Genomic DNA, 25,460 nt, shown 5'->3' on the forward strand with positions numbered 1-25,460 from the left:
ACAACTAAATCTCACTTTTTGTTTCCCCGTGCAGGCACATAGATTTTATGTCAGGCTCATGTTCCCATGCAAACAGACAGATATTATTACTCGTTCACAGTGAACTTCAGCTGCCCTCCAGCGGCTCCTCACCGCACCTGCAGGAAGAACAGAGTCGACTGTCAAGTTACAGAGGAGAGAAAACGTGAAGCCGAGAAACTTCCTTTTAAATGCATTTATCATTATCATCCAGTCGTCTTTAATAATGACACTTTTTAAATGTCAGTCTGGTCTGAGCAGATTCAACCTGAAGCTGTGGAATAACAACAGCAGCAGGCTAATTATCTTATCTACAGATTGAACCACAGGTCAAAATATCGGAATATTCATTTTTGGTATTTGTGCCTAAATGCTTTTATTAATATAATTGGTTATTTTTTAAATTTATTTCCATGTTACGCAGATGTGCTTTAGTTTTGGGATGTTTTGTTTCTGCATCAAAAAAAAAACAGTTTCTTATTTTTTATCTCAATATTAAAAAGATGATACAAAACACTTAAATAACAATTTATTTCATATTTAAACGAGGACACATTTATTTCCAAAAACCTGCTGGGAAATTATTGAGAATCTTTGTTTCTGACCGGACAATTTAAATCCAGACACGAATCAAACAGGTACAATTAAAAGTGCAAATTGACTTTACACCTGGAAACTACTAACTATGTGCTTTTATTTTGACACACCAGACGGAAGTGTCCCGGGTATATAAACAGCTGGGTCGGTTTTCGGTCGGACGGTGCCTGCTGCTCCGTTACTCTGTGTGTCGGTAGTTTAACGGAGGACTGTCCGAGCAGCAGCGACAACATTCATGGAGGAGACGTGAAGTTTTACCGGACTGGAGGAGGAGGAGGTGCCGTTTCCCTCGGTAAGAGTCAACCTACAGCTAACGGTGGCCGTTAACTTAGTTAGTTAGTTGGTTACCGGACAGACCGGTGACCGGGAGTAACACAGAGGGGTCACGGCTCCCCGACCTGTTCTTTCTTTAACGTTAAACGTTAAAGTTTCGGTGTCGGAGCGGTCACTGCGCGTGTTTATGTGGCGGCAGCCCAGCGGACAAAAGGCTCGCGGCTCCGTTCCCATGGTGAAGCTCCATCAGCTCGCGAGACTCACCGGGACTGACCCGGGAACTTACCGGTTAACGTGGGTCTAAGGTTAGCATGGCCGTTAGCCGTTAGCGGCGGAGTTACCGACAGGGTCAAGGGGTCTGATGGTTTTAGTTTGAACCTGCACTGTACTGCAGTACTACTAGTATACAACTATTGTACTACCACTGTACTGCAGTACTACTAGTATACAACTCCAGTACTACCACGGTACTGCAGTACTACAACTTCAGTACTACCACTTTACTGCAGTACTACCTGTATACAACTACTGTACTTCCACTGTACTACAGTACATCTAGTATACTACCACTGTACTGCTACAGTAATACCATAAACATCAGAAAGTACTGCAAAGAGAAGCCAGCGTTACTACACAGAAACACCAATCGGTTGTTGAAGACAAAAACAAAATGACATGAGCAGGAAAAAAAAGAGTTATAAGTAAGAATTATTTATTGTCCACGTTGTTTTCCTGCCTGCTGGGCTGTAGCTAATAATTATTTTAAAATCAATTCATTTTCTACTAAAGAAAAGGCCAGGAAATACTTCAAGTGTCTGTTCTTGTCTGAGCCTAAAACCCAAAGACTTTCATTTCGCTATTGCAGCAAATATTCACATTGAACTGATCGGCAGTGAGTTTCTGCCAGTTTTCCTTGAACACTGGTCAGTTTCCTGTTGATGGATCGTCTGCTGTTTGGAGAAATGTGTCTTTTTCCAAGATAAACACTGAGTTCATGTGGGAATGCTTCAGATTAGAAAAAGATTCTAAGATGAGCCGTGCGTGGCTGCAGCGAGAAGATAAGACGAGCACAGATTAGTGGTTATATAAGAGAAACACAGGCGGGTGGGGGGGGGGCAGGCAGAGTGTGACATGTTGATCTGGCGGTAAATAAAAACCCTCCTGTAGTCGCTGGATGTCGGCTGTGGACAGACGGTCTTTGGGTCTCTGGTCTGTGCTCCGGTCTTTGCTTCCTGCCTTACAATCCCTGCTGGGATGGCTCGCTGCACATCTCCACTGTCTCAGTCTGATAGCAGGAAACGTTCAGGTCCATTCATCAAATCCACCAGACCTCAGGGCAAGAACTTTATTTCCCAGGTCCATTATTTTCTTGCAAACTTTCCTGTACATTTTTGTGATATGTACAAAGCAGATCTGTAATTTGTGGCAGCTCAAAGTCACGAAGGATCCACAGTTTTGTTTGTTTCAGTATGAAGCTCTGAGCTTCATTTATTCATTCATTCATTTATGAACAGTTTTTTACTTAAATACATCATCGGTTCCCATTTCAGCTAAAGACGAGCCAGTGGTTAATGATTGTGGGAACTAACACACAGCACATTGTGTGGGCACTGTACAGGTAAATAGCAGCTAATTGTACCTGGAACAGGACTTGTGAAGTAAAGCGTTGGAGTTCTGTTCCAGTTTTTAGTATCGTGACCGTGGAAATACACAGAAAATACTGCAGAACAATGAAAGGAAACAGGTGCTGAGACAGAAAGTGTCTGTGGCAGCAGGTTAAGTGTAATAAACGCGATCCAGGTGTCGGTGCTGCAGCGTGATGTGTTGGGATGGAGGAGGTGGAGCACAGCCGCTACGTCGCCCAGCTCAAGGCCGAGTTCGACAGCTGCGACACGACGGCCACCGGCTTCCTGGACAGAGAGGAGCTGATGGCGCTTTGCCAGAAGCTGCAGCTGGACGCACATCTGCCGCTGCTGCTCGACACGCTGCTGGGAGAACGGCCCTACGGCAGGGTAACACAACATAGCCACACACTGACACACACACTGCTGCACAACAGAGCTACACACTGACATACACACACTGCTGCACAACAGAGCTACACACTGACATACACACACTGCTGCACAACATAACTACACACTGACCCTCAGTGGATGCAGACTGAGTTAACTGTAATAGTTTTCACATAATTAAACTAAACTGTGTGTTGCTCTCTGACCCTCAGGTGAACTTCGAGGAGTTTAAAGAAGGTTTTGTGGCCGTCCTGTCTCGCTCTCTGGATTTCAGCACGTCAGAGGACGACAGCAGCTACCTGGATCCAGGTAAGTCATTGGGGGGGGGGGCTAATGACCAATGTGTCAGTCTGAGTTTCAACTGTTGAGTAGAAACATTTTCAATGCAAGAAAGACAAACTTAATTCTTCCCACACTAAAACTTGGTACCAGAAAAGAATGTACTGCAGCACATACAGAGTGTGAACATACAAAAAGCAGAAAACTATATACTATGACCCACACCTCCCGAATACAGAATGAAACATTCAAATCCCAAGAAAGAAGAAAATAAATTGATGGCAGCAACATGTTTTAAAAAAAGTTGCTGCATTTTGGCTCCAGCCTTTAATTTGCCTCTGGGTTCTGCCTCTGAGTCTCCACAGTGACTCTGCAGCCTCACTGACCTACATACAAACTGTGTGTCCGTCAGTAACACCAGCTCTTTCTTCATCTCTGCAGTTGTTCCAGATGAAGTGAAGCCAAAGTTCGTGAAGGGAGCAAAGCGTTACGGCCGTCGCTCCCGACCTGACAGGAAGCCCGATGCTGCGCTGACCTGTGACTCGGAGGACTCGCCGCCATCCAGAACCGAGGCCACAGACTCGTCACCGGCCGGGGTCCGCAGGGCCAAACTGAGGCGATCGACGTCTCTGGAGAGTGTTGAGGTGAGGCAGCTGGTTTAGGTCCTGCTGCTATAACATTTATTTACTGGTTTTAGAGACAGGTCAGAAGCATGAACCGGTGTCTAAGCTGCTGTTTAATCGCCGTCCCTCAACGATAAAACCACAAAAAAACAGAAGAAATATACAAACACTCATTATCATCAGTTTATTTCTTCTTTGGTGTCATATTTTTTGTATTAATCAGACTGTACCAGCCATCTGTATCTGTCATGTCATGTCATCTGAGAACTACAAAACTTCCCCAGCCATGTCACAAATGGTTATCTCGACCCGGTGCTGTACTATCGTGGCCCAGCTGATTGTCTGTGCTGAGCCCGTGCAGCTCTGAGAGACGATGATAAGTGGGAGGCTCCACGCAGTCCGTCTGAATGAAGGTCATTGTGTGTTTTTGTGCCGGCTGGGCGAGGTCTGTCTCAAATATCCAGACATGCTGTGGTTCTGCTACAGTTTCTGCAGCCGAGGCCATGAATACCTGGGGGGCGGGGGGAGCCGGCTGGGGGAGGTTTGGTGGTTTTTGGAGGCAGTGGAGGTTTTTCAGGAAGTGGGATTGCGAGGAATTTGGCTGCTGGCAGACGCTGTGTGCTGGTTGGCTGCTGATGAAGATGCAACGCTCTGTTTCTCTGAGGTTTCACTTTAGTTTTTTGTGTAAACGAAGGGTCTCGGCTGCTTTTTGTGTCAGGACCACACAGAGTTGTTTGTGTAAAACCTACAGCCTGAGCACAAACCTCTCCGCTGCAGCCTCTCTGTTGTTTCACCCCACTATTTGCTGCTCCGCCTCTTCATGACGACTGGAGGTCAAAAAAAAGAAGCTTGTGTCCTTTTATCACTTGGTCACATGTGGCTTCTGTTTCCCAGGGTAGATCTGTCTATTTATACCTGATGGGCCTATCATCACTAATAAGATGCAGGCATATTAAAATGATTGACATCAGTAGACTATATAAAGTTTACACTCCCTGTGATGTTGATGCAGCCAAACTTTGTTCACGCCCACACACATTAGGATTTTACATTCTTTCCCAAGTTTCCCAAAGTCCCAGTCAGTCGGCTGAATTTCGGGGAACGGGTCTGAAGTGCTGAAGCAGAATATTTTTGTCTAATGAAATTATTCTGCCGTAACAACATGGAGTCCGTGTTTTGACTGATGGAAGCAACATAGAGTTTCAAAGAAGAGTGTGATGAAGAATAAACTGTATGTGTGATATGTGGAATTACATGAATTCTTCAGCCTTAGACAGTAAATCAAAGAGCGCTGGGTGTTCGTGGTTAATTTGGTGATTACTAGGAGCAAACGCTGCCTGAGAACCTAAGTCCTCTGCTCCAAAACTATACAGGAAGGGCTGAGGCTTTGTTTTAAACAACTGGCAAACATTAACATCGTCAGTCTGCAGGCAGCAGGTAGTGACCGACCGAGGGCGTCTGTCCTGTGTGTTCATGCTTTTCTGTGCTGAACAGCTGTGTGCTCTGTAAAGTTTGGGCTCATTTAAATTTGCATAGAATATTTGTGATTTTTATTGTGCAGATTCTTGGTAGTGTCTGACAGTCAGTTCTACGTGGTTCTTCGGTGACGAAACTGAAGCTGTGTGTATACAGAGTGTTACATCAGACTGACCACGCTCCGGTCTGTCGGTCTGAAATATTGAAGGGTTTTTATGTAACTCAGCTCAGCGACGCGTGAAGATTAAATACTGCAACAGCAGCTCTCTTTCTTTCTGTCTCTCTCTCTGTGCATGTGAGAGCCTCTCGCCCAGTTATCACTGTGGGTTCCAGCAGCTGAAATCCTTTAAATCTTTGACATTTGCAGCATATCAGTTATATAAAGGACGTAGAGAGAGCGACAGTCAAGGTTTTCTGATGCCTACACTGTTTATAGAGTCTTACTTTTAATTTCCTGATCCTGTTCCTGCTGATGGGTGGGTGGGTTTTCTCAAACACAAATCCAGTTTAGAAAATTTCCTCCTCAGCAAATGTCAGAAATGTTAAAGAACCCCACTGCAGAGATCAGCTTGGGTTTTTATTTTGACTGTAATTTCAAACATGTTTCTAGTCTGTACACAACATGACACCCTCTGCCTGGTTTTGATTTTTTATGATCAGAACAGTCTGGCCTTCCTCCCTCTTCACCGTCCTCACTGGCTGTTTTATCCTTTGCTTTAAAATCCATCTGCATCAGCACTAAACATCCACTTAAAGCTTTAAATGGAGAACTGAGGCACAGATTAAAGTAGAACTGGGCTACAGCACCAACATTTAGATATAATGGGAACCACTTTCTCTGAGTGGAGAACAGGACCAGTCCCTGGCAGAGGCACAACACAGACGTGTGTGTGTGTGTCATAGCAGCTGTACGTGCAGTGATGGCACTTCAATGCATATGACAGTAAGGCTCTCGAACATGGACTGTCGCTTCACCTTGACACCGTTAGCTCAGGAAGATCTAAAGTTTTCCACACATAGTGAATCTGCTGATGCTTAATTCACCAAAACAACACAGGTTCCCAGTGCTAGGTCCAGTTAGAGTAACTGGTCCGACCCAGACGGTCGAACTCACATCAGCTGAGCAAACCTGCACGTCCGTGTGTCGGAGAAGATATTGCAAACCAACATTTTCCACCACAGAACCGGACCAGTCATCCAACAGCAGAACCTTTTCTGTGTCAGATGGTTCTTATCTTCATGGTGCTGCTGATTGGTGCTGTCAGTTGTAGGTAACATTTGTTCATGCCAGCAGTGCTCTCAATCTCTCTGTCTAATTAAATCTATTTCTGACTCTGAATGATGCTGTTGCTGCTTATGAAACACCATGTTATTCATTCGCATGAGGAGTTTGGCTTATGAAATCATATTAAAAGGGATTTTATGATAGACAGTAGTTTGCTGAAATGCAGCCTGACTGCCAAATGTAATGATTTCAGAGGGGACATCCAGTTTTCCTCCCAGAGTTTTCGAAAGCACCACGGCACCACCCAGCATACTCAACTTCTTTAGGGCGTGTGTGTGCTTGTGTGTGTGTGTGTGTGTGTGTGTGTGTGTGTGTGTGTTGTCGTGGTGAACACAGTGTGACAGATCCAGGCTAACTGTGCTAAACGCTGCTGCAGCTCACGCGCCAACACTGACATGTTAATAATTCATCAGTTAAAGTTGGTGGATTTTCCACGGCAGCTTTAACCTCCTTTTCTTTTTCTTTGTCTCCGAACACACAGCGACTCCACAGCCACAGCCGTGTCAGGCAGAACTTTTACAGGCCACCGCTCCCCTTTACATAACGCTGCGAGTCACAGGGTTCAGGACGTGTTGTGGAGCGTGAACTGATGCTGCGTAAACTGTAACAGAGTGGAGTCCCACTGCTCGCTCAGCGTTATCATCCAAATAAAAACCAGTGGTCAAAAACGTGAGTTAAATGGGACACTGAAGGAGAGATCGCAGGGTTACTGAGCCTGTCACGACTTTGAGACTCGAGGTGACTGCTGACACTTTCTCTTTGTTTCTGTGGCCCAAAGATGATTATTCCAGTCTTGTCACTGTTTATCAGGCAGAACTGATCCAGTTGAAACCATTTCTGTGCAGATAGAGTTATGAAGATTCGAGTTCCTCACTGACAAAGCCGGAGAAGTTTAAAGAGCGGAGTATGAACATGTAGCTCCAGTCTCTACATCAGTGCAGAGCAGTTATACAACACTGTTCAGTATTTTACTCTGCTTGTTCACACTGTACTTGGTTTGTCTCCAACCACTTCTCTCTGGTCCTGTTGTGACGTTGATAGCTGATAGCACTTTGCAGTGAACACAGATGTGCAGGGTGGACGTGTGTCTGCAGAGACTCAGGTTGTTGCACGGCGTCTTGTCTACGAAGCCACACCGGCTCCAGACACCGAAGAGTTTAATAGTTTATTCAGTTCCCTTGAATTATTTTGGTATTTATTTATCATTTAGCACCAAGTCACAAGTCTTCTCAAGGTTTTACACCGTAAGCTGGGGAGAAAACTTTTCCTCCTGTGATTTAACCTCAGCATAAAACAAATAAAACACACGACAAGAGGAAAAATCAGTGTCTCCTCTTTTATGCTCTTTATTTTCCAGTGAACCGACTTTAACAGTGTTGAAGGAAACTGCATGTACTGTGTGAATGAAAAGGTTTCCCACAGATGTCCTCTAGGAGGGGTTTACATGCTAAGCTCTGTAGCGTGACAACCAGCATGCATACACTGAACACACACACACACACACACACACACACACACACACACAAACACACACAGATTTATGCTCAGACCAGCAGAAGTAATAACCGCTCAGGAATTCCTTCTGATCAGTTTGGTCTGTTGGCATTGCTACACACACACACGTGCACACACACTCACACACATATACACAAGTGTCTGTACTTTTCTCCCATCATCCTCTTGTGACACCGTGTTGGTTCAGACTAGTGTAACGGGCCAGTTAACACAGAAAAACACACTGAACTCCATGTTTTCTCTGCAGAGCCTGAAGTCTGATGAGGAGGCAGGAAGTCAGAAGGGGAGCCTGCAGCCAGACTTTCAAAGTAAAGGTACGCTCCCCTTTAGATATGCATAATATGAGTCTGTAAGCTTTAATCATCAGCACTGTACCAGCTTCATCTTATAAGGAGAACTTTCAGAACCGCGTGAGTCTTTGGTTCAAGTCTCTTCTTGTGTTACACGAACAGGGATGTTGAACTGTACACAGAGAAATGTTAATGTGGATCCAATCTATGCTGATTCTGTACTTATTAAAAAGGTGACGGCCTTTCTGTGGATTCCTCGTAGTGTTGAAACATATTCTTTTTGTTTTTAATTGATGACGTGCGTGCGTGCGTGCGCGTGTGTGTGTGTGTGTGTGTGTGTGTGTGTGCAGTAGGGGCTCAGCAGCAGCAGGAGGAGGAGCTGGGGGTAGGTGGAGGGGGAGGAGTCCTGACGGCAGTGTGTGATCACCTGGGCCTGCAGCGGCTCAATACAGAGGTACGATCCATATAGACATCACGTGCACTAACACAGGTTCATGGGTAGTAAGGCCTTACAGCACATGAGTACAGTTCACCAGGCAGATTTAGGTCTGACTCTGTGCACCCAATGTATGTTTGTATGTATGTCTGACCTCTGACCTCTGAATCCTGGCTTGCAGGAGCTGGACTTGTTACTCAGAACTTTGGAGGCCAACCTGGATGGCAGAGTCAGTATCAAGGAGTTCCAGAGGGTTCTGTGTGGGTCTGCCCCCGTCTCATGCTCCACCCCTATACGACCTGCTGACCTGCAGAGGGCGCCACACAGGGTCAGACACACACGTCATGTGCTGCCATATTCAAAACACTACATGCACTGTGTCATAGGTCATCACACACATGGAATGAATAAGTCCCACACCCCAAACCCAGAAACAAGGTCACCAAATCCAGATCGCCTGCCTTCACACAACAAGCAACAATTGTCAAATCTAATTAAATGGGGAAAGTTTTTTCTGTAAGAACAATTCAAAGTGAAAAAACTGGATCAGCTTCAGCCTTTTAACAGATGAATCTGACCCAGTCACTACTTGTGAATACTGAAAGTGTGGTTTTCCGACAGCTACAGAATTTCCTACTGACTCAGATTGTCAGAGTTTCTGAGCTTCTGAGCAGCTCCTGAATGCAGCACCAACAGATCACCTACAAAGAGCTGTCCAATCAGGAGGCTCAGCTACAGCTGGCACCCATCAGTCCAATCAGGGTCAGACAGGTGCTGCAGGTAGCAGGTAGTCGTCACACAGACAGGCCGCATCACCATGTACTGCAGCTCAGGTCTGATCTCAGGCTGTGGTTTGTTGACGTGGGTGAGGACAGACAGGACGGCGACCTACACCAGCACCTACTGCTACACGCAGGTGATTCCCACAGAACCATATCAGGTGGATCTGATGAAGTGAAGTGTGTAAACTGAAGACCTGCTTTCTGACTCTGAGTCCACACAGATTCAATTTCCATTTTTGTTTTTTGTATAAGAATTAAAAACCAAAGTGCTAATAAGATACAACAACATCCACATTGTCCTCGTGCCTGTGAGGGTCTGAGTGAAAGTGGGCTAACACCCCAGTGACTGGTGTTTATTAGGAACATGTGAACCCAGAGTGTTAAACAGAACCCAGTTATTCCTCACACACACATAATCACACCTTCAGTTGTTAAGTCTGAATGTGGACTAAGTTCTGACTCTGGTTTCTGGTGATCCACACAGTCTCAGGCAGCGTTAGAGGAGCCCCCGGCTCGCTCCACATCACCCTCCCTGCTGACGGCCACCGTGGGTCAGAGAGTCCTCAGCCGGCTGGACGACGGCTCAGGATGCACCAGCCCCGAGCAGGTCATCGCCCTGTGGACCGAGGAGGGCATCAGGAACGGCCAGGGCATCCTGCAGGTCAGTGCAGAGCAGGACCTGGAGCTGATAACAAATAAAGTTAATTAGATTCAGTCGTTTCAGAAACTCGTTGCAATTAATTCAAAATGAGCATCAGGTTTTCTCAGTAAAACTTATAAACTGTTCAAATCCAGACACGTGAGGATTCACCAGTGTGGGATCAGTGTAACTGAACAGCATCTCAGACATCTGTGAACAATAAAGCTGCTTAAAGATTATATTTCAAGCTGCGCCCGCTGTAACTTCAGCTTTGTCTTCTAATCACTGTAAAGCCGTTCTCTTGCTGTCTGATTACGTCCTGTGTGATTTCCATAAAACCACCTCGTCAGCTCTGTGGCTTCGTGCTGCGAGGTCGAAAGCTCCTCCTCATTCCTCTGATTCCGGACACTCAAAGCAGAACCTCAGATTTCTGAGAATCGCCTCCCTGATTTGCTTCGCCACAGCACAGTATCGTGGTGTCAGGCCTGAGCCGAGGAAAGACGGTTAGCGTCTGTTGAGCGTCTCACTCAGGCTCTTCTGTGACATAGAGAGGACATTGATAGATGTGAGACTGTGGTGTGTGATGGGCCATAATTAACCAAGACAAAATTGGACCTGGTATTTGAACCATTATAGTAATCACTGAGGAGGAATTTGTCTCTGTTGCAGCAACATTCCTGCCCTTAAAGGAGCCTTTGAGCTGAACCCCATCAGCTCTGCTCACAGTGAATCTGACTAAGTTATGGTCAGATATATAGAGTTTCTAAAACAGAGGGATTAGACATTAGGCCTGTCACTAATATAAACCATGGCTCAAGCTCATTTTCAGTTTTCTGGTGTGTTCTCTGCAGACTCTGGACTTCCCTCTGGAGGAGCGTCTGAGTCTGGCAGACCTGACCCTGGCACTGGACAATGAGCTGCTGGTCAGCGGGAACGGCATCCACCAGGCGGCGCTCATCTCCTACAAGAACGAGATCCAGCACCTGCAGTAGGTTTTCACAGCGCAGCGGCTCAATTCTCTGCAGAACATTAGTGAATGTTACACAGCACATAGGCCCAGGCTGGTATAATAAGAACTAAACCAGACTACACAGCACGTAGGCCCAGGCTGGTATAGTAAGAACTAAACCAGACTACACAGCACGTAGGCCCAGGCTGGTATAGTAAGAACTAAACCAGACTACACAGCACGTAGGCCCAGGCTGGTATAGTAAGAACTAAACCAGACAAGATAATCACCCAAAGAGGTGGAGCTCAGCTGAACCAGCTTTAGTAACTGCCCATGTTGTTGTTCATGGTTTCTAAATGGTGTTTTCGGAGTTTACTCGACCTGAGAGCTTTCTTTCTGTAAGTTGCCTTTAAAGTCCAAAGCTTCCTGCTGTTACTGAGACATGAACAATGTGTGAAGCTGTCCGCTAACCCTCTGTGTGTGTCCAGGGGGGTGCTGGAGCAGGCCTGCAGGGAGCGGGACAAGGTGAAGGCAGATCTGGATGTGGCCGATCAGAGGAACCTGCAGCTGGTCAGAGAGGTGGACGACCGCCACTCCAGCATGGAGACGCTCAACCAGAGCAGGATCAGGTCAGAACTACGGGTTTCTGTTGGACCGCTGGGTGACTGAAATACAGGTTGTAGCGGTCCAGTTAGATTAGGCCACTTATCTAGGACAGCTGAAGTGTTGTCAGGGCAGCAGGTAATTCATCATCAGTCCAAGTCAGACTGCAGGCAGTTCATTTGTTAAGGGACCTAACATTTTAGTCCAGACTCAGTCTGTTTGATGTGTGAAGACGGTGGAAGACGAGTCAGACCTGAGAAGGTTTTGATATCTACCTGATGGCATTTGATGGATTTGTTTCCTGTAAGGGACAATGAGTAAATACAGTCACCTACAGGTTAAACTCACCACTTTCTAAATATTATTCTTCACCTTAATCCACATAGTCCAGGCCAGGACAACACCAAACCATACACTGCTGAGGATTTTACACTTTAGCTGCCACAACTAACCACAGCTCCACTGACTGACAGTAAACTCCTGGCATGTTGCTCAGATACTGGTCCTGGACTCCTTATGATGGTGCTGAAATCCCCAGATGAGAACTGAAGGTGAGTCGGTGGAACGTTGGGGATGACGAGCTGCTCTCTGATTGGCAGGGACCTGGAGCAGGACTTCCGTGAGAGGCTGTTGGCTCTGCGCAGTGAGGCGGAGCAGGAGAGCGAGGATCTGCTGCAGCAGGTGGAGAGGGAGCGCGGCACGCTGCAGGAGGAGCTGCAGCTGCTCCGAGCGCAGGAGGCCGAGGTGCAGGAGGAGCTCTGCAGCACCACACGGGTGTGTACTCTGATTACTAGGTCAAGATTTCAGATGTCAGGAATTATTAAAGAGAGTGTCAGTCTGCGGATTTAGAGACAGAGCATTCACTTTTGTTTTGATGGAAAATGTGACCATTCGGTTCTGGAAGTATTAAAACGAGTGTGTGATGTTCAGGAGAACGGGCGTCTGGAGGAGGAGCTGAGCGCTGTGAAGCTGAAGCTGACTGAAGCAGAGGGCTCAGTGAAGCGGCTGCAGAGAGACCTGGACCAGCTGCTGCATGACAAGGTAACACACACACACACACACACACAGTGTCTCTTTGTCATCCACATTGAATGTAGTGAATGATCAGAGCCGCCTCCACAGGCTGAGGTGGTGTCTGACAAGCTGCTCTGCAACAGCCCGACTGGGTTTTGGACAGACATAAATTATACTTATAGCTTATTAGGAACCCCTGTGTCACACGCAGTCAGTTTATTAGGAACCCCTGTGTCAGACCCAGGTTTGGAGGCTGTGGAACAAACTGTTTATTGGCTTGTGCTGATTCTAACCTTTCACCTCAGCAACACTGACTTTGCATTTGCTTGATTTGCATTTGATGTGGTTTGTTACCCTGTGAATGTACGACGTACAGTGTGTGCAGTGTTTCATTTAATGTGGCGTGTGAAGGTGACAGAAGTCGGACTTTGTGTTTTGTTCCTTACTAACCAGAACGTTCCTTTTAAGTTGGTGTGAACCAGATAGAACCAGTGTTTGGTACCTGAGTGCATGTGAACACAGCTAGAATTCACTATTAGTTTTCTAAGGTGTGTGTGTGTGTGTGTGTGTATGTGTGTATGTGTGTGTGTATGTGTATGTGTGTGTGTCAGTTCCCAAAACACACACAGTGTGGTGTAAGATAACTGATACATTTTTAATGAAGGTTTCCTCTGTGACTTCATTTCATTCTTGGTCTCGTCCCCCATGCTCCGGCTGCTGTAGGTGACTTTTTATTTTTCATTTAGAGAAGTTTCCATTGATCGATTTAGTTAATAACAGGTCGATTGACGGGTCACTTGAATGACTACACTGTGTTGTCTTGACAGTTTGGCAGCTTGGACCCGGCCGGCACTGGTCTGAGTCGTGAGGAGCGATTCTCCGAAATCATCAAAGACTATGAAGTGCAGTGCAGGGTGAGGGGGGGGGGGGGGGGGGGTCTGCAGGTGTACGTTGTTTTATTTCTACATTTGTCGTATTGTTATTATTATTTGTCTAAATATCATAATTTGTTTAATTGTGGTTTTTGGCCTTTTAAAGCCGTAAATGTGGAAAATACATTTCCACTCCCTCAGTCTGTAGCTGCACCACGTGAAGCAGCACAAACATGCTCAGTGGTGTCAAAGACAGCACAGGAGTTCTAATGTCTGTTTATGTTTGTGTGCCTGAACGCCTCATGGTGGTTCAACAGAAAATCAAGGTGAGAACACACACAGGTATTCTTATAGCACAGAGTACTTCAAATATACAAGGGACAATTAAAGGTTTAAATGTAGGTCACTGTAACCACCAGCTGACATTTTCACAACATTAACACTGTGTGAGGACTTTTCTCATCAAACTGTATTTGTTCTGTAACGTTTCTACAGATTCATGAAATCTAAAGTGCTTTACACACGACTGACAAACAAACAAACAAATACTGTGAAATAATAAAAACCAGTGATTTGATGTAAACAAGCCCTAGAGCTGACTAAGGCACATCTCAGCTCCCTTTACTGTGTCCTCACTGAGGAACATTCACTTAAGGGAGCAGGGATGTGCACACTCAGACTCGGCTCTGGTTAACAGACCCACATCTTTCTATGACCCCTCTCTCTGTCCCTGGACACCACCAGGAGCTGCGGGACCGAAATGACGAGCTGAGCTCAGAGCTGGAGCTGCTGAAGAGTCAGAGGAGCCACAGGGAGTCCAGACCACCTGCAGGAGTCGACGGCTCCACGCTAGGCTGGACTCAGCACCGCTCGGCCGGTGCCGAGTCCGACTCTGGTAAGATGACAAAACACAACACGCAAAGGTGACCTTGTCTTTCTCTCTGCAACAGGCCAGAAAAGTTCAAATCCTTTACAGACTGAAACTGAAACTATTTTAAGCAACAAGATAAAAACTGTTACTGTCTCTGACCAAACTGTTTCTACAGAGCGTGAGCGCAGTAACACAATTCTGACACAAGGTGGAGCCACTGCAGCAGTTGATTGGTTTGTGGGCGAGTAATGAACCATGATCAATGACTTTACCATGTAATCACAAACTAGATCATCAGATTGATGATTCGTCAATAGTCTGCAAAGTCTCCTTTTTAATTTGGACGGATTAGAGGACTCCATCTAATGCATAGTTCAAGTTGACATCTTTAAAAAGCCCCAAATTATTCACAGTTAAGAAGCTCAAACTACAGATAACTGAATCGATCGTATGTGGATTGATTAATTGATAAATGGACAGAGTTCTGCTCTAATTAGACTGACGTTTAGACTTGTTTTATACACATATGGTTTATAAAATCCTGGCTGCAGGTACAGAGACGAGTGTTACAGCTGAAAACAGGCTCCAGCTTTAAAGACAAGTGACAGCACTACATTAGATCCCAAGACTCAGGAGTAGATTGTGTTTACTTTAAGCTGAGCCATCCTGTGCCTTCTCCGGAGTCTTGGAATCTGAGATTAAAAGCATTGTCAGTCGTGACTACAAGCCTGTAGTGCCACTCACAGGAATTCAGGACCTGCCGATCAGGTCTCACCTGTTCAGGTATACATTGGGACACACCCACACACACGTTTACAATTGTGTCTTTGTGAGGACACAACACATCCCCACATGCCCCTAACATTAACAACTAATGTCCAAATGTAGCCCCAACACTCACCTACCCGGGGTTCTAACCTGGACCCTAAACCCAGATCTGAACCCTCAGACTGCCATTTGAAGGTGTGAGGACCAGGCGACATGTCCTCCCTCCTATTGTGTAAACCGGTCCTGACACCAACCATACAAGAACACACTCGCACTTTCTTCCAGGTGTGAGTCTGTGAGTTTCTGTCTGTCTCGTCATGGCTCAGAGTGAGTGTGTGCTCTGTCGCACTGTTGATCAATTTTCCATCTGCTTTTCACTGAAAACCTGGTTATTGCGTGTGTGGGGCTGAATTATTGGTTTTCCGACCATATTCCTGGACCAGTGTGACCTGCTGTTGTGCACTGCCTTTTTCACAGTCACTGTCTGTTTTTATCTTCCAGACGACTCGGACATGAAGCGCGGCTCGTCTCCTCTGGCCAGGAAGAAACTGCAGCCGGCCGACAAAACTGGTGAGCAACACAACACACCTGCACACACAGCTGAGATGAACGGTGTTTCCAGTAGAAACGTGACTGCTCTGGTCTGACTGTGTTTTCTGTCTGTCAGCACTGGGTTCCCTAGACACCGTCTCTGGTCCTGCTGTCAGTATTCAGACTGAGCTGGCTCTGGAGCAGCTCAAACAGAAACACGAGCAGGAGCTGCAGCAGCTGCACATCCGGCTGGAGACACAGGTAGTTTATTACAGGCACATTTACTGTCACAGTGCAGTGAACCACATGTAGAGCCAATGCACAGAGTCGGAAACTGTGCTGGAGAGACCTGTACTGTGTACACAAAACAATACACAACAGTGATGTTTACGGATTATGATTATTATTCATTAACACAATGAGTTAAACTCTAAATGAACGTCTGTCAGGTGAACTACTACGAGCGCAGTCTGGAGCTGATGAGACAGAGCATGGAGGTCGAACGTAAAGACATCTCTCAGGCCTTCAAGGTAAAAACAGGAAGATGTAATAAACTACAGGAAAAGGTTCTTTTCTAACTGTACTTTTAAACGAAACGTATCTGAACTGTCAACCTGTAAATCTGAAGGAATCTTTTGCCGTCGGTGATATTTTCAGATTTTTTTCCTCCTGTTTTGACTCGCTTGTGGTTTTGTGTGTGTCAGCTGGAGATCAGTGAGCTGGAGGAGCAGAAGGCTCAGGCAGAGCAGCAGGTGAAGCAGCTGAAGGAGGCCCTGGACAAACTGCAGAAACAGATCCAACATGGAGGAGGAGCAGGGTGGAGCAGTGAGCAGGAGCGCAGGTGAGGAGGCTGTCTTCATTCTTCAATGCTTCCCTCAGAAATCAGTGCAGTCTTTTCCTGTTCATGTCGGGTTCGGGTTAAACCTGTGTGTGTGTTCCCAGAGTGCAGCGGGAGCGGGCGGAGCTGGAGCAGAACTTTGCCAGAGAGATCAGTAATCTGGTCCAGAGGCTCAGTGCTGAGAAGGACCAGCTGGAGGCTGAGCTGAAGCTGAAGATGGACCAGGAGGTGATGCGAGTCAGGTGGGTGGTGGCCTGGCAGCTCTCTCTGTGCACGGCCGTCTGATAGATGCAGACAGTAATCTTAAAAAATAAGAGAGTACCTGTGTAGGCTCTGATGTTTGATCCCAACGTGCACTGGGATGGCTGCACTGTGCTGTTCTTTCAGTGTCCCCTTTATAATTTAAACAGACCAAACTCCACTTTAGTTTCAGAGGATCAGAAAAAGACGTGTGTAGGTCTGATAATCGTTAGACTCCTGCAGGGAGTCCTGTCAGCTATACAGGTACTTGGTGCCTCACTTCGTCACAGTTGTTGAATCTATTGTTTTATACAGTGTAAAAATATTTAGATAAGAAATGTGAGGAAGATCCTCTACACCTGTAGCAGCCAGTGAAACTGGACTGTTTGTTAACCAGCTGCTTGCATCTGAATCAACACTGTGTGAGCAGGGGGGAGTCAGAGCAGCAGCTCTGTCAGATGAAGCTGCAGCACACCGAGGGTCAGCGCCGCCTCCTGCACCAGCTCCACCGGGAGCGCCAGTGGATTCAGGAACAGAGAGGATTCTGGGAGAACCAGCTAGTCCAGTCAAAGCAGGAGAAGCTGCGTTGTGAGGAGAGAGCTGGGGAGGAGCAGGCCAGGATCTGCAGTCAGTTCTCTTCAGAAAAGAAGAGGATGGAGGAGCAGCAGGAACAGGAGGTTCGTCAGCTCAAGGAACAGGTCTCCAGGTTACAGGAGGTCGTGCAGAGCTCCAGCGTGCAGATCGGCCAATCAGAGACCAGTTTGGTGGAGTTCAGACTGCACTGTGGTCAGTTAGAGGACGATCTTGACGCTTCTCACGGGCGGTGCTCTGAGCTGGAAGCCAGGCTGGAAGAGGTCTGCGCTCAGCTGGAGGAGAACATCGGCTCCCTGGAGACTCAGGAGGTGCTGAGTAAAGGCCTCGCCGCAGAGAAGAGCTCAGTGGAGGAGCAGCTGCAGCTGGTGAAGCAGCGAGAGGAGCAGCTCCTGATTCAGGTGACGCAACTGAAAGAGGAGCTGGAAGACCTCCAGGCTGTATCCAGCAGCATCCAGCAGGACCAGGAGGCGGTGGCTGAGAACTTCATGCAGCAGCAGGCGCAGCTCAGAGCCAGAGACCAGACCATTACCACCCTGAGGTCTGAGCTGCAGAGTCTACAAGAGGCCATGAGGACAAAAGCTGAATGTGTCTCCAAACTGAGTGCTGAACTGGACTCACTAAAGATGGACCGTGCCAGGCTGATCCAGGACCTGAAGGACCAGGCCATGGCCGTGGACAACCTGCAACTGGAGCTGGACAGAGTCACAGAGAAGTTGGACAGGAGCAGGAGCAGTGAAGAGGGTCTGCAGGAGGCTCTAAAGCAGGAGAAGACCAGGACCTCACAGCTCCAATCCAGTCTGGACGATGAAAGGGAGGAGTTGGGCCATCTGAGCCAGGAGAGCGGGAGCTACGCTCGGCTGGCCGACCAGCTCTCCACCCAGATCGTAGAGATGGAGGACGAGATCTCCACACTCAGAGACCATCTGAGAGACCTCAGCTCTCAGCTCAATGAGACAGCAGACCTGGTCCTGCACCTCAGGAAGCAGCTCAACTCTAAAACCAGCGAGGTGGATCGACTTCTGGGCGAGGTGGCACACAGCTCTGATCTCTTACAGCGAGCGAGTAAAAAGCATTACAGCGAAGTTCAGCAGTTCACTGTTCAGCTGGAAGCTAAAGATGGAGAGCTGGGTCGGGTCCGAGAGCAGGTCCAGCAGCTGCAGCAGGCCCTGCAGGACTCCCAGAACCAGCTTAGGACATCAGAGGAGGACTTTGAGCAGGAGAAGACGAAGATGATGCAGCAGCTGATGGAGCTGGAGAAGCTGGTCCTGGCTCTGGAGGAGGTGATGGACCCTGCCAGTCCACACAGGTTTGTGGAGCATGAGACCGAGTCAGATCCAGAACCTGGTCCCAGGGATCACTAACCTCCATCTGCCGCCGTGCTTGAAACACTGAGTACTTTACTGACTAATCACATCAACCACCTGAGACCCCACAGCTAGAAACTGAATGACACACTGATCGGTTTATCGCCCACAATGCATTGCTGCAGATGTTCAGTGTGATTGGTTGTGTGGAATGCTTTAACTCTTCACCTCATCTCTAACCGAATGACAAACATCTAAACGCATGACAGACTCATGACTGAACAATAACTCTCTGTCATCACTGTCTTCTTTTAGTTTTCTCCTCGTCTTTAAGAGTTTGTTGAAGTTCTGTTACAGGACACGCTGCGTCTTTGACACAGAGCACAGATTTAAGGTCTCAGTCTGCTTCAAATGAACCAGAAGAAGCTTCGCGCTGATGTAGCTGAGATACTGAACATGGTCCAGATCTGACCTGAGCACAGCTGGTGTGGCTTGGTCCCCTATCTGTAGAAACATCAGGTCTGAGTCTGAAAGCAGCCTGTGAAGTCCAGACATGATGAAACGCACCAATTCAGTTTCAGACGGCAGCTCTTTGTTTGACGCAGACTGAGGCCTCCTTTAGACTCCAAAAGACCACTTTCTGAATCCACACAGGGCAGCCAACTTTTCTTTCAGTGGCCAGTCGTTGACATCAGCAGCTGCTTCAGAATCATTTCAGCCATGAAATCAGGTTTTTAGTTCCAAACTGATTATTTCCTCATATTTAATCATCTGCTGGAGCGACTTGTTTCCCCTGATGATCAGCAAGAGGACTGAAGTTTGGGGTTTGTTTGAGGAGCAATTTCTGACTCGTGTTGTCGGCTGCAGGACTCAGCTGGAGGAGGTTCGGTCAGAGAATGGCGCTCTTCAGGAGCGACTAAACCTCCTGCAACAGGAAGTCCAAAGCCTGGAGGACGATGTGGCCAAGAGGAGGTGAGAAATGAGTGTTTCAGTACATTTACAGCGCTCAGTCGATGCTCCTGTTCCTAATCACCTTCAGTAGAACAATAATGTGGCCTGTGCTGATTCCCCTGTCAGGAGGAAACTGGAGGAGATGGAGAGAGAACATGAAAGGAGCAGAGAAGAAGAGGAGAGGCTGCACAAAGAGGTGAGAGTCCATAGGCAGGTCTGTCATGTGTGTGTGACCTTTGCGAGAAAATCAAAAGCAACAGCTGTTCACTCTTCTTCTGTGTGTCTGCAGAACTCTAAATATCGACAGGAGGTTCTGGACCTGAGCAGCAGGAACCTGCAGCTGAGCAACACCAATGCTGAGCTGAGCGCCCGTCTTCGTGGAGACCAGGAGTCGGTCCGGATGCTACAGGAACGCTTGGCGATGGTCTCCAAGGAGCAAGAGGAGGAGGCAGCGATGGTGAGAGAACATGAGATTTGGTCCTTCATCTTTTAGAAAGGATTGTTTCCAAGATTTTCCTTCAAACGTTGTATTCAAAGATGTGTCAGACAAGAAAATTAAGGACGAGGTTCCACCATCAGACTGTGCTTTACAGGATTTGGACACAGTGGCGTCCTTAGTTTCTTTGTTTTCCATGGTCGCTTACTGACACCTGCAAAATAAAACATACAGCTGGTGTGTTTGAGTAGTAATAACTTCACACTGTTCTGATACTGAGCAAGGCGTGTCCTCTCCACTGATTGGCTGCTGGTCTGGCCCAGGTGCGGCGGCTGCAGGATGCAGCGGTGCAGCAGGAGAGGGAGAAGCTGCAGCAGCAGGCGGCCTGGATGCAGGAGAGACAGCTGCTGGACAGAGAGCTCAGCTCCTACAAGGACAAGGTCGGTGTTCAGCTCAGAGACCACCTGTTGTCCTTTAATGCTTCCATCAGACCACTCTGTAGGCAAACTCAGTCCAGGCTGCTTAGTGTGACAGATAATATCATGCATAAACTTTGTGCATGTGAATGTGTTGACTCGTGGATGGTTTTCTGATTTGTCAGCTGGGCCGTCGCTCGGAGCTGGAGGCGGAGCTAAGCACTGTGACACTGAAGCAGCAGTGGTTGGAGGAGGACAAGGCCAAATTGCTGAGAGAGGCCGAGGACCGAAACAACAAGGTCCCAGCTCACACTGTAGAAATGACATGATAACCACTTAGAGCCAAAGATGAATATAAACCTCCAGGATAAACTCTAGATACCAGAACCACATGCTCAGTTTTCTTACTGCAGAATGTGTCGCCCCCTTCAGGTGGAGAAGCTGCACCAGTCTGTTCTCTTTCTGGAAGCAGAGGTGGAGCTGCTTCACTCTCAGCTCAACGCTGTCAATCACGAGAAACTCAGTCATGCCCAGGAAGTGACGGAGCTGCAGACGAAGCTGCAGGACGCTCAGAACCAGGTCTGTACTGAGAACAGGTCCCCAGGAAAATCAGATACAGATCCACAGAAACAGCACATCTTGAATCATTTGCGTTTGTTTCTAATATTTGTGTCAGTTTTACTTTGTTCATCTACAAACTGTTAAAGAAACCGACATGTCTGGGATGGACTCAGGTCATTTTGTTCCTGATGGTCTTTCTTCAGGTGGAGGAGTTGGAGGCCAGTGTCGCAAAGTTGGTAAGGGAGAAAGAGAAGCTCCGTCAGGCTCTGGAGGTGCGGGAGGAGCAAGCTTCCATCACCCTGCAGGAGGAGACCCACCAACTGAGAGTCCAGAACCAGGAACTCCAAGTCAAGGTACCAGACACGGAGCACAGGTTAATTCAGATGGTGGTGATCCTCCTCAGCCTCACCTGTAAACATGTCATTGGCAGCTGTCGGAGCTGCAGGTCCAGGGTCAGGAGGTCCAGAAACTGACCCAGGAGCAGCAGAACCTGAAGGCCAAACTGAATGAGCTGGAGATGGCCCGGACACAGGCTCAGGACCAGGTCAGGACCACGTGAAACAAACATCATCATACCCCTTCATCCCTGCAGCTCTCAGCTCAGTGTCCTGGTCTTTCTGTGCAGGTGGTGCGAGCGGACACGGCTCTCAGCCTGGTGCAGGCGCAGCACGTGCAACAGCTTCAGCAGCTGCAGGAACGGGTCGGTGACGGCAGCAGGGAGGAGGTGGAGCTGCTGCAGGCCCGACTGGTGGAGGAGCAGAGGAGGAATCAGCAGCTGGAGGAGACGCTGAAGCTCCAGGCCCAGCAGAGCAGCTCCCAGGTCAACCTGAAGCAGGTAAACAGGCTTTTACTGCCCTGCATTTATCTGAGTTTACACCTGTTACATTACACATGAAGTGCAAGTACCTCAGCTTTGTACTTCAGTACAGTACATGAGAAATGAGGCTGATGTCAGTGGCTGCCTGTGTCGTGCTGTGTTCAGGACCAGTACGACAAGGCCATGTCCGCCCTGCAGCAGAGGACGGACGATCTGGAGACCAAACTGAAGGCGGTCCGGACGGTTCTGCAGGAGAAAGTCCAGCAGCTCAAAGAACAGGTCAGTCTCCAGTCTGCCATGTTTGATCATCTGTGCCCCAGACTGCAATTAAACAAACGAATGGGACTAAAAATATCTGAATAGCCACCAACCAAACTTTAGCAGCTCTTACAATGAAATCACAATATTTCACATCAATGTAAAGACTTATCCAAGGAGTCTGGGTGCTCCTCTGGGGCCAAAGGGTTCTATTGAGTCCTGAGTTAAGGACCTGAGTACTTGAGTTGAGTGTAGACTGAAAAAAATATTTATTTAAAATCAAATCTACTGAGCAATGTAAACAGTCGAGGTGTCAACACTGGAAAGTCACTGTAATGTTGAGCTGTCCACATACTTTTGTCCATCCTCTCACTGTAGCTTGTTTTGTCGCAGCTGGCGAAGAACGCCAAGACGAGCGCGACGATGAAGGATCTGTACGTGGAGAACTCTCAGCTGATGAAAGCTCTGCAGGTCACTGAGCAGCGGCAGAAAAAAGCAGAGAAGAAGAACTTCCTGTTGGAGGAGAAGGTCCATGCTCTCAACCAACTGCTGAGAGAGATTGTCCCCGCGTCACTCGCCACATAGCCACTGCATGAAAACCACAAGCGCATCAGGGACCTGTGAGCTTCAGGGCCTGAGATCAGCTTCAATAAAGCAGCTTCAGGAAATGAGAAACATTTAGTCCACCCTGGTTAGCTTAGCTTAGCATAAAGACTTCAGGCAGGGGGACACTGCTAGCCTAGCTTAGCACAAACACTGGAAGCAGGGGCAAACTTTTACATTTTCCAGCAGTGTCCCAGTACAATAAATATGGGCAGAGGAAGAGAAGCCAGGTCAGACGCTGATGTCTGTGGCCCAGGAGTCGTTCTCACCTGTAACAACGTCTGATCACCAGGTAAATGTTTCTGCTCTTCCTGAAGCTGCTTCAGACACAGGAAGTTGAAGTAAAACCAGTCTGAGCGCACACAGTCCTGTATGTTGAACTGGTCAGACTGAAGTATTTCAGCCACGAGGGTATTATGTTGTTTTCTTTTATATGTTTTTATTTTTTCTGTCAAAGTGAGACTTTATGTAGTGAAGGTGGAGTCGGGGCTCCACCACTGTCCTCATCATGTGTCATCTGTAAATTCTGTCAGAGTGAGACCTCCTATTGCTCCACACAGCTCTGGTTTTTGTTTCTTCCTGTTCAGGTAGAACAAACCAGAACTCACCTGTCAGTGTTTTCCCGACACTGATGCATGATCCTGTAACATGAACCCACATTAAATGACCTGTTTTTATCTGTGTCGTCTTAGAGCTGCAGTTTGATTCATCCTAAAGTCTCTGAAAAGGCCAAACCACCAGAGGACGAACAGGATTTAGTTTAAATAAATTATTTCAGCCTGTTTTTTTGTTTTTCTGGTGAGATTCAGCTGCTGCCTGAAGGTCTTGAAGAATCCAAAGCAGCTGGTGTCAGTATGTGAAGCTGAGGTCCAGTCTTTGGAGAGCAGGTTCCTCTGACAAACTGAACTGTTATCAATTCTCCTACATCTTAAAGTAAATAAACCATTTTGAAAACCATGAATTTGCTGGAAAAAGCTTCGTCACACAGCAGGAACTGGTTTACACCTTGATTAGGTGGCTATGATTGGGTCAGTCTGAGACTCTCATGTTAGAAATTACTCCTGAAAACCTACGATGAAACATAATTATTCAAATTAAAATGAGCAGAGCAAATATCCAGGCTGACACACTCACACAGCCTCTCCCCACTCGGGCTATTTAATCCCACACTCTGAAATCAGCGTGTCACATATTTGAGCTGAAAGCCTGTAAAGACGCAGTGAAGGACGTGAGCTCAGCCTCCCACTCGGGTTTGATGTGCGTGTGTTAATTCACCTCACGAAGCCGTCGCCTCTTTAGCAAATGAACATTACAAAACCTGTGTGGATCTGGGTCGAAGCGGCTGGACGCTAAAAACTGCTGCAGAACCAAAACCAGGGCAGAGCCGGTGTCTGCTGCTGGAGGCTCAGTGCAGATCGGACCCTGAGCTGTGTAGGGTCAAGTGAACAACAAGTCCCAGAATACACTGCTGTGATTCCCTTTTGGGGTGTCTCTCTCACACACACACACACACACACCCACACCTGACTGGTTATTTCACAGGTAAATGTTAAATCAGCCTGTTAAAGGAGAGAACCAGCTTTGTTAGTTTTCTAACAAAGGTTTCAGTGTTTCATGAGTCTGGATTAGTTCAGGAAGAAACGTCACGTCTTTGTGAAGTTTGCACATCCAGATGTTCTTCTTCTCTGGTGTCCACTCAGACCCGTCCGTTCATCAGTGAGAGTGTTTGTCCTCTGACGTGAATCACAGCAGCAGATAATCAACGTAATGACTTTTCATCTGAGCCCTGACCCAAAGGTGCGAATGTCCCGTCCCCTATAAACATCTACCTGCTGCTCTGCTCTTTCTCCTCCGCCTGCAAACGTTTCAGCCTCCGACAACAAGCTTCAGGTTTTTCTTCCCCAGCATCAGGACCGGAGGTGTCGCCGCTGTTGGTTTGCTCTGGTGTTTCCAGAGCCTGGAAGCTGAAACTGTTTGTCCCTGGGGATCAGGACACCTGAGGACTAAAGGGGCTGAATTACCTGTCAGCCCCCCCTCCCTTCCAAACCAGAGTTTGGTGTTTCTCTGCCTGGAGTCTCTGGATCTGTCTGTGGTCCTGACGCTGGTTCTGGACTTTTACTTTCATCTTCTCATTCAGGTACAGAGAAAGTTCCTCCATCACATGATACTGATGATAATGTCTCACGGTGCAAACAAGTAGAAGTAGTGGAAGTTCTGTTTTCCACATGTTCAAACTAAAGCAAAAGTAAAATGGTCATGATGCAGAACAGAACAGCCTGAACTTCATGCTCATGTGTTTTTCTACTTTAACCTGTGGGATCATCTCTGGACGTGTGATCAGATCATTGTAGAGTTGGTTGAAGGAGACGTGTGTGTGTTTATGTTGAACATTTGAGTGGCAGCTCTCTCAGGTCGGTGCATCAGTTTCCGGAGCCGTGGTCTCCTGCCGGTCACAAACACAATAACAACGTATGTGCGTTAAGATTCAGTTGCTGCTCTAACGCACCTTTACTTCCACACCGTCAGTCACCTGCAGGTCAGACCTCCATAGAGTCCGAGTCTCGTCCTGCAGGTAGAGGAGGCGCGGGAGGATGAACGGCGGGAG

The 25,460-nt window shown here is 47.4% G+C and overlaps 1 protein-coding gene across 4 annotated transcripts; it reads left to right on the forward strand.

Annotated features, from left to right (window-relative positions):
- Nucleotides 1–742: 742 nt before the first annotated feature.
- ninl (ninein-like) lies at nt 743–23,566 on the forward strand. Of its 4 annotated transcripts, none has more exons than XM_026309323.1 (31): nt 743–907; nt 2,661–2,900; nt 3,116–3,212; nt 3,624–3,826; nt 8,329–8,395; nt 8,722–8,825; nt 8,989–9,135; nt 10,074–10,250; nt 11,081–11,217; nt 11,667–11,807; nt 12,381–12,555; nt 12,712–12,822; nt 13,623–13,709; nt 14,412–14,562; nt 15,808–15,876; nt 15,974–16,098; nt 16,287–16,367; nt 16,542–16,678; nt 16,780–16,917; nt 17,346–18,815; nt 19,681–19,785; nt 19,891–19,960; nt 20,054–20,221; nt 20,524–20,640; nt 20,802–20,915; nt 21,049–21,195; nt 21,381–21,530; nt 21,608–21,721; nt 21,803–22,012; nt 22,160–22,273; nt 22,646–23,566. In XM_026309323.1, the coding sequence occupies exons 2-31, from the start codon at nt 2,718–2,720 to the stop codon at nt 22,835–22,837; spliced, it is 5,301 nt and encodes a 1,766-aa protein (XP_026165108.1). In that variant the 5' UTR covers nt 743–907; nt 2,661–2,717; the 3' UTR covers nt 22,838–23,566. The 4 variants fall into 4 exon arrangements, with proteins under 4 accessions (XP_026165108.1, XP_026165107.1, XP_026165110.1 ...); XM_026309322.1 differs by having other exon boundaries at nt 2,689–2,900; XM_026309325.1 differs by lacking the exon at nt 17,346–18,815 and having other exon boundaries at nt 2,689–2,900.
- The last annotated feature ends 1,894 nt before the right edge of the window (nt 23,567–25,460 follow it).

This window comes from Mastacembelus armatus, chromosome 15, assembly GCF_900324485.2.
Source record: "Mastacembelus armatus chromosome 15, fMasArm1.2, whole genome shotgun sequence".
Classification (NCBI taxonomy): Eukaryota; Metazoa; Chordata; class Actinopteri; order Synbranchiformes; family Mastacembelidae; genus Mastacembelus; species Mastacembelus armatus.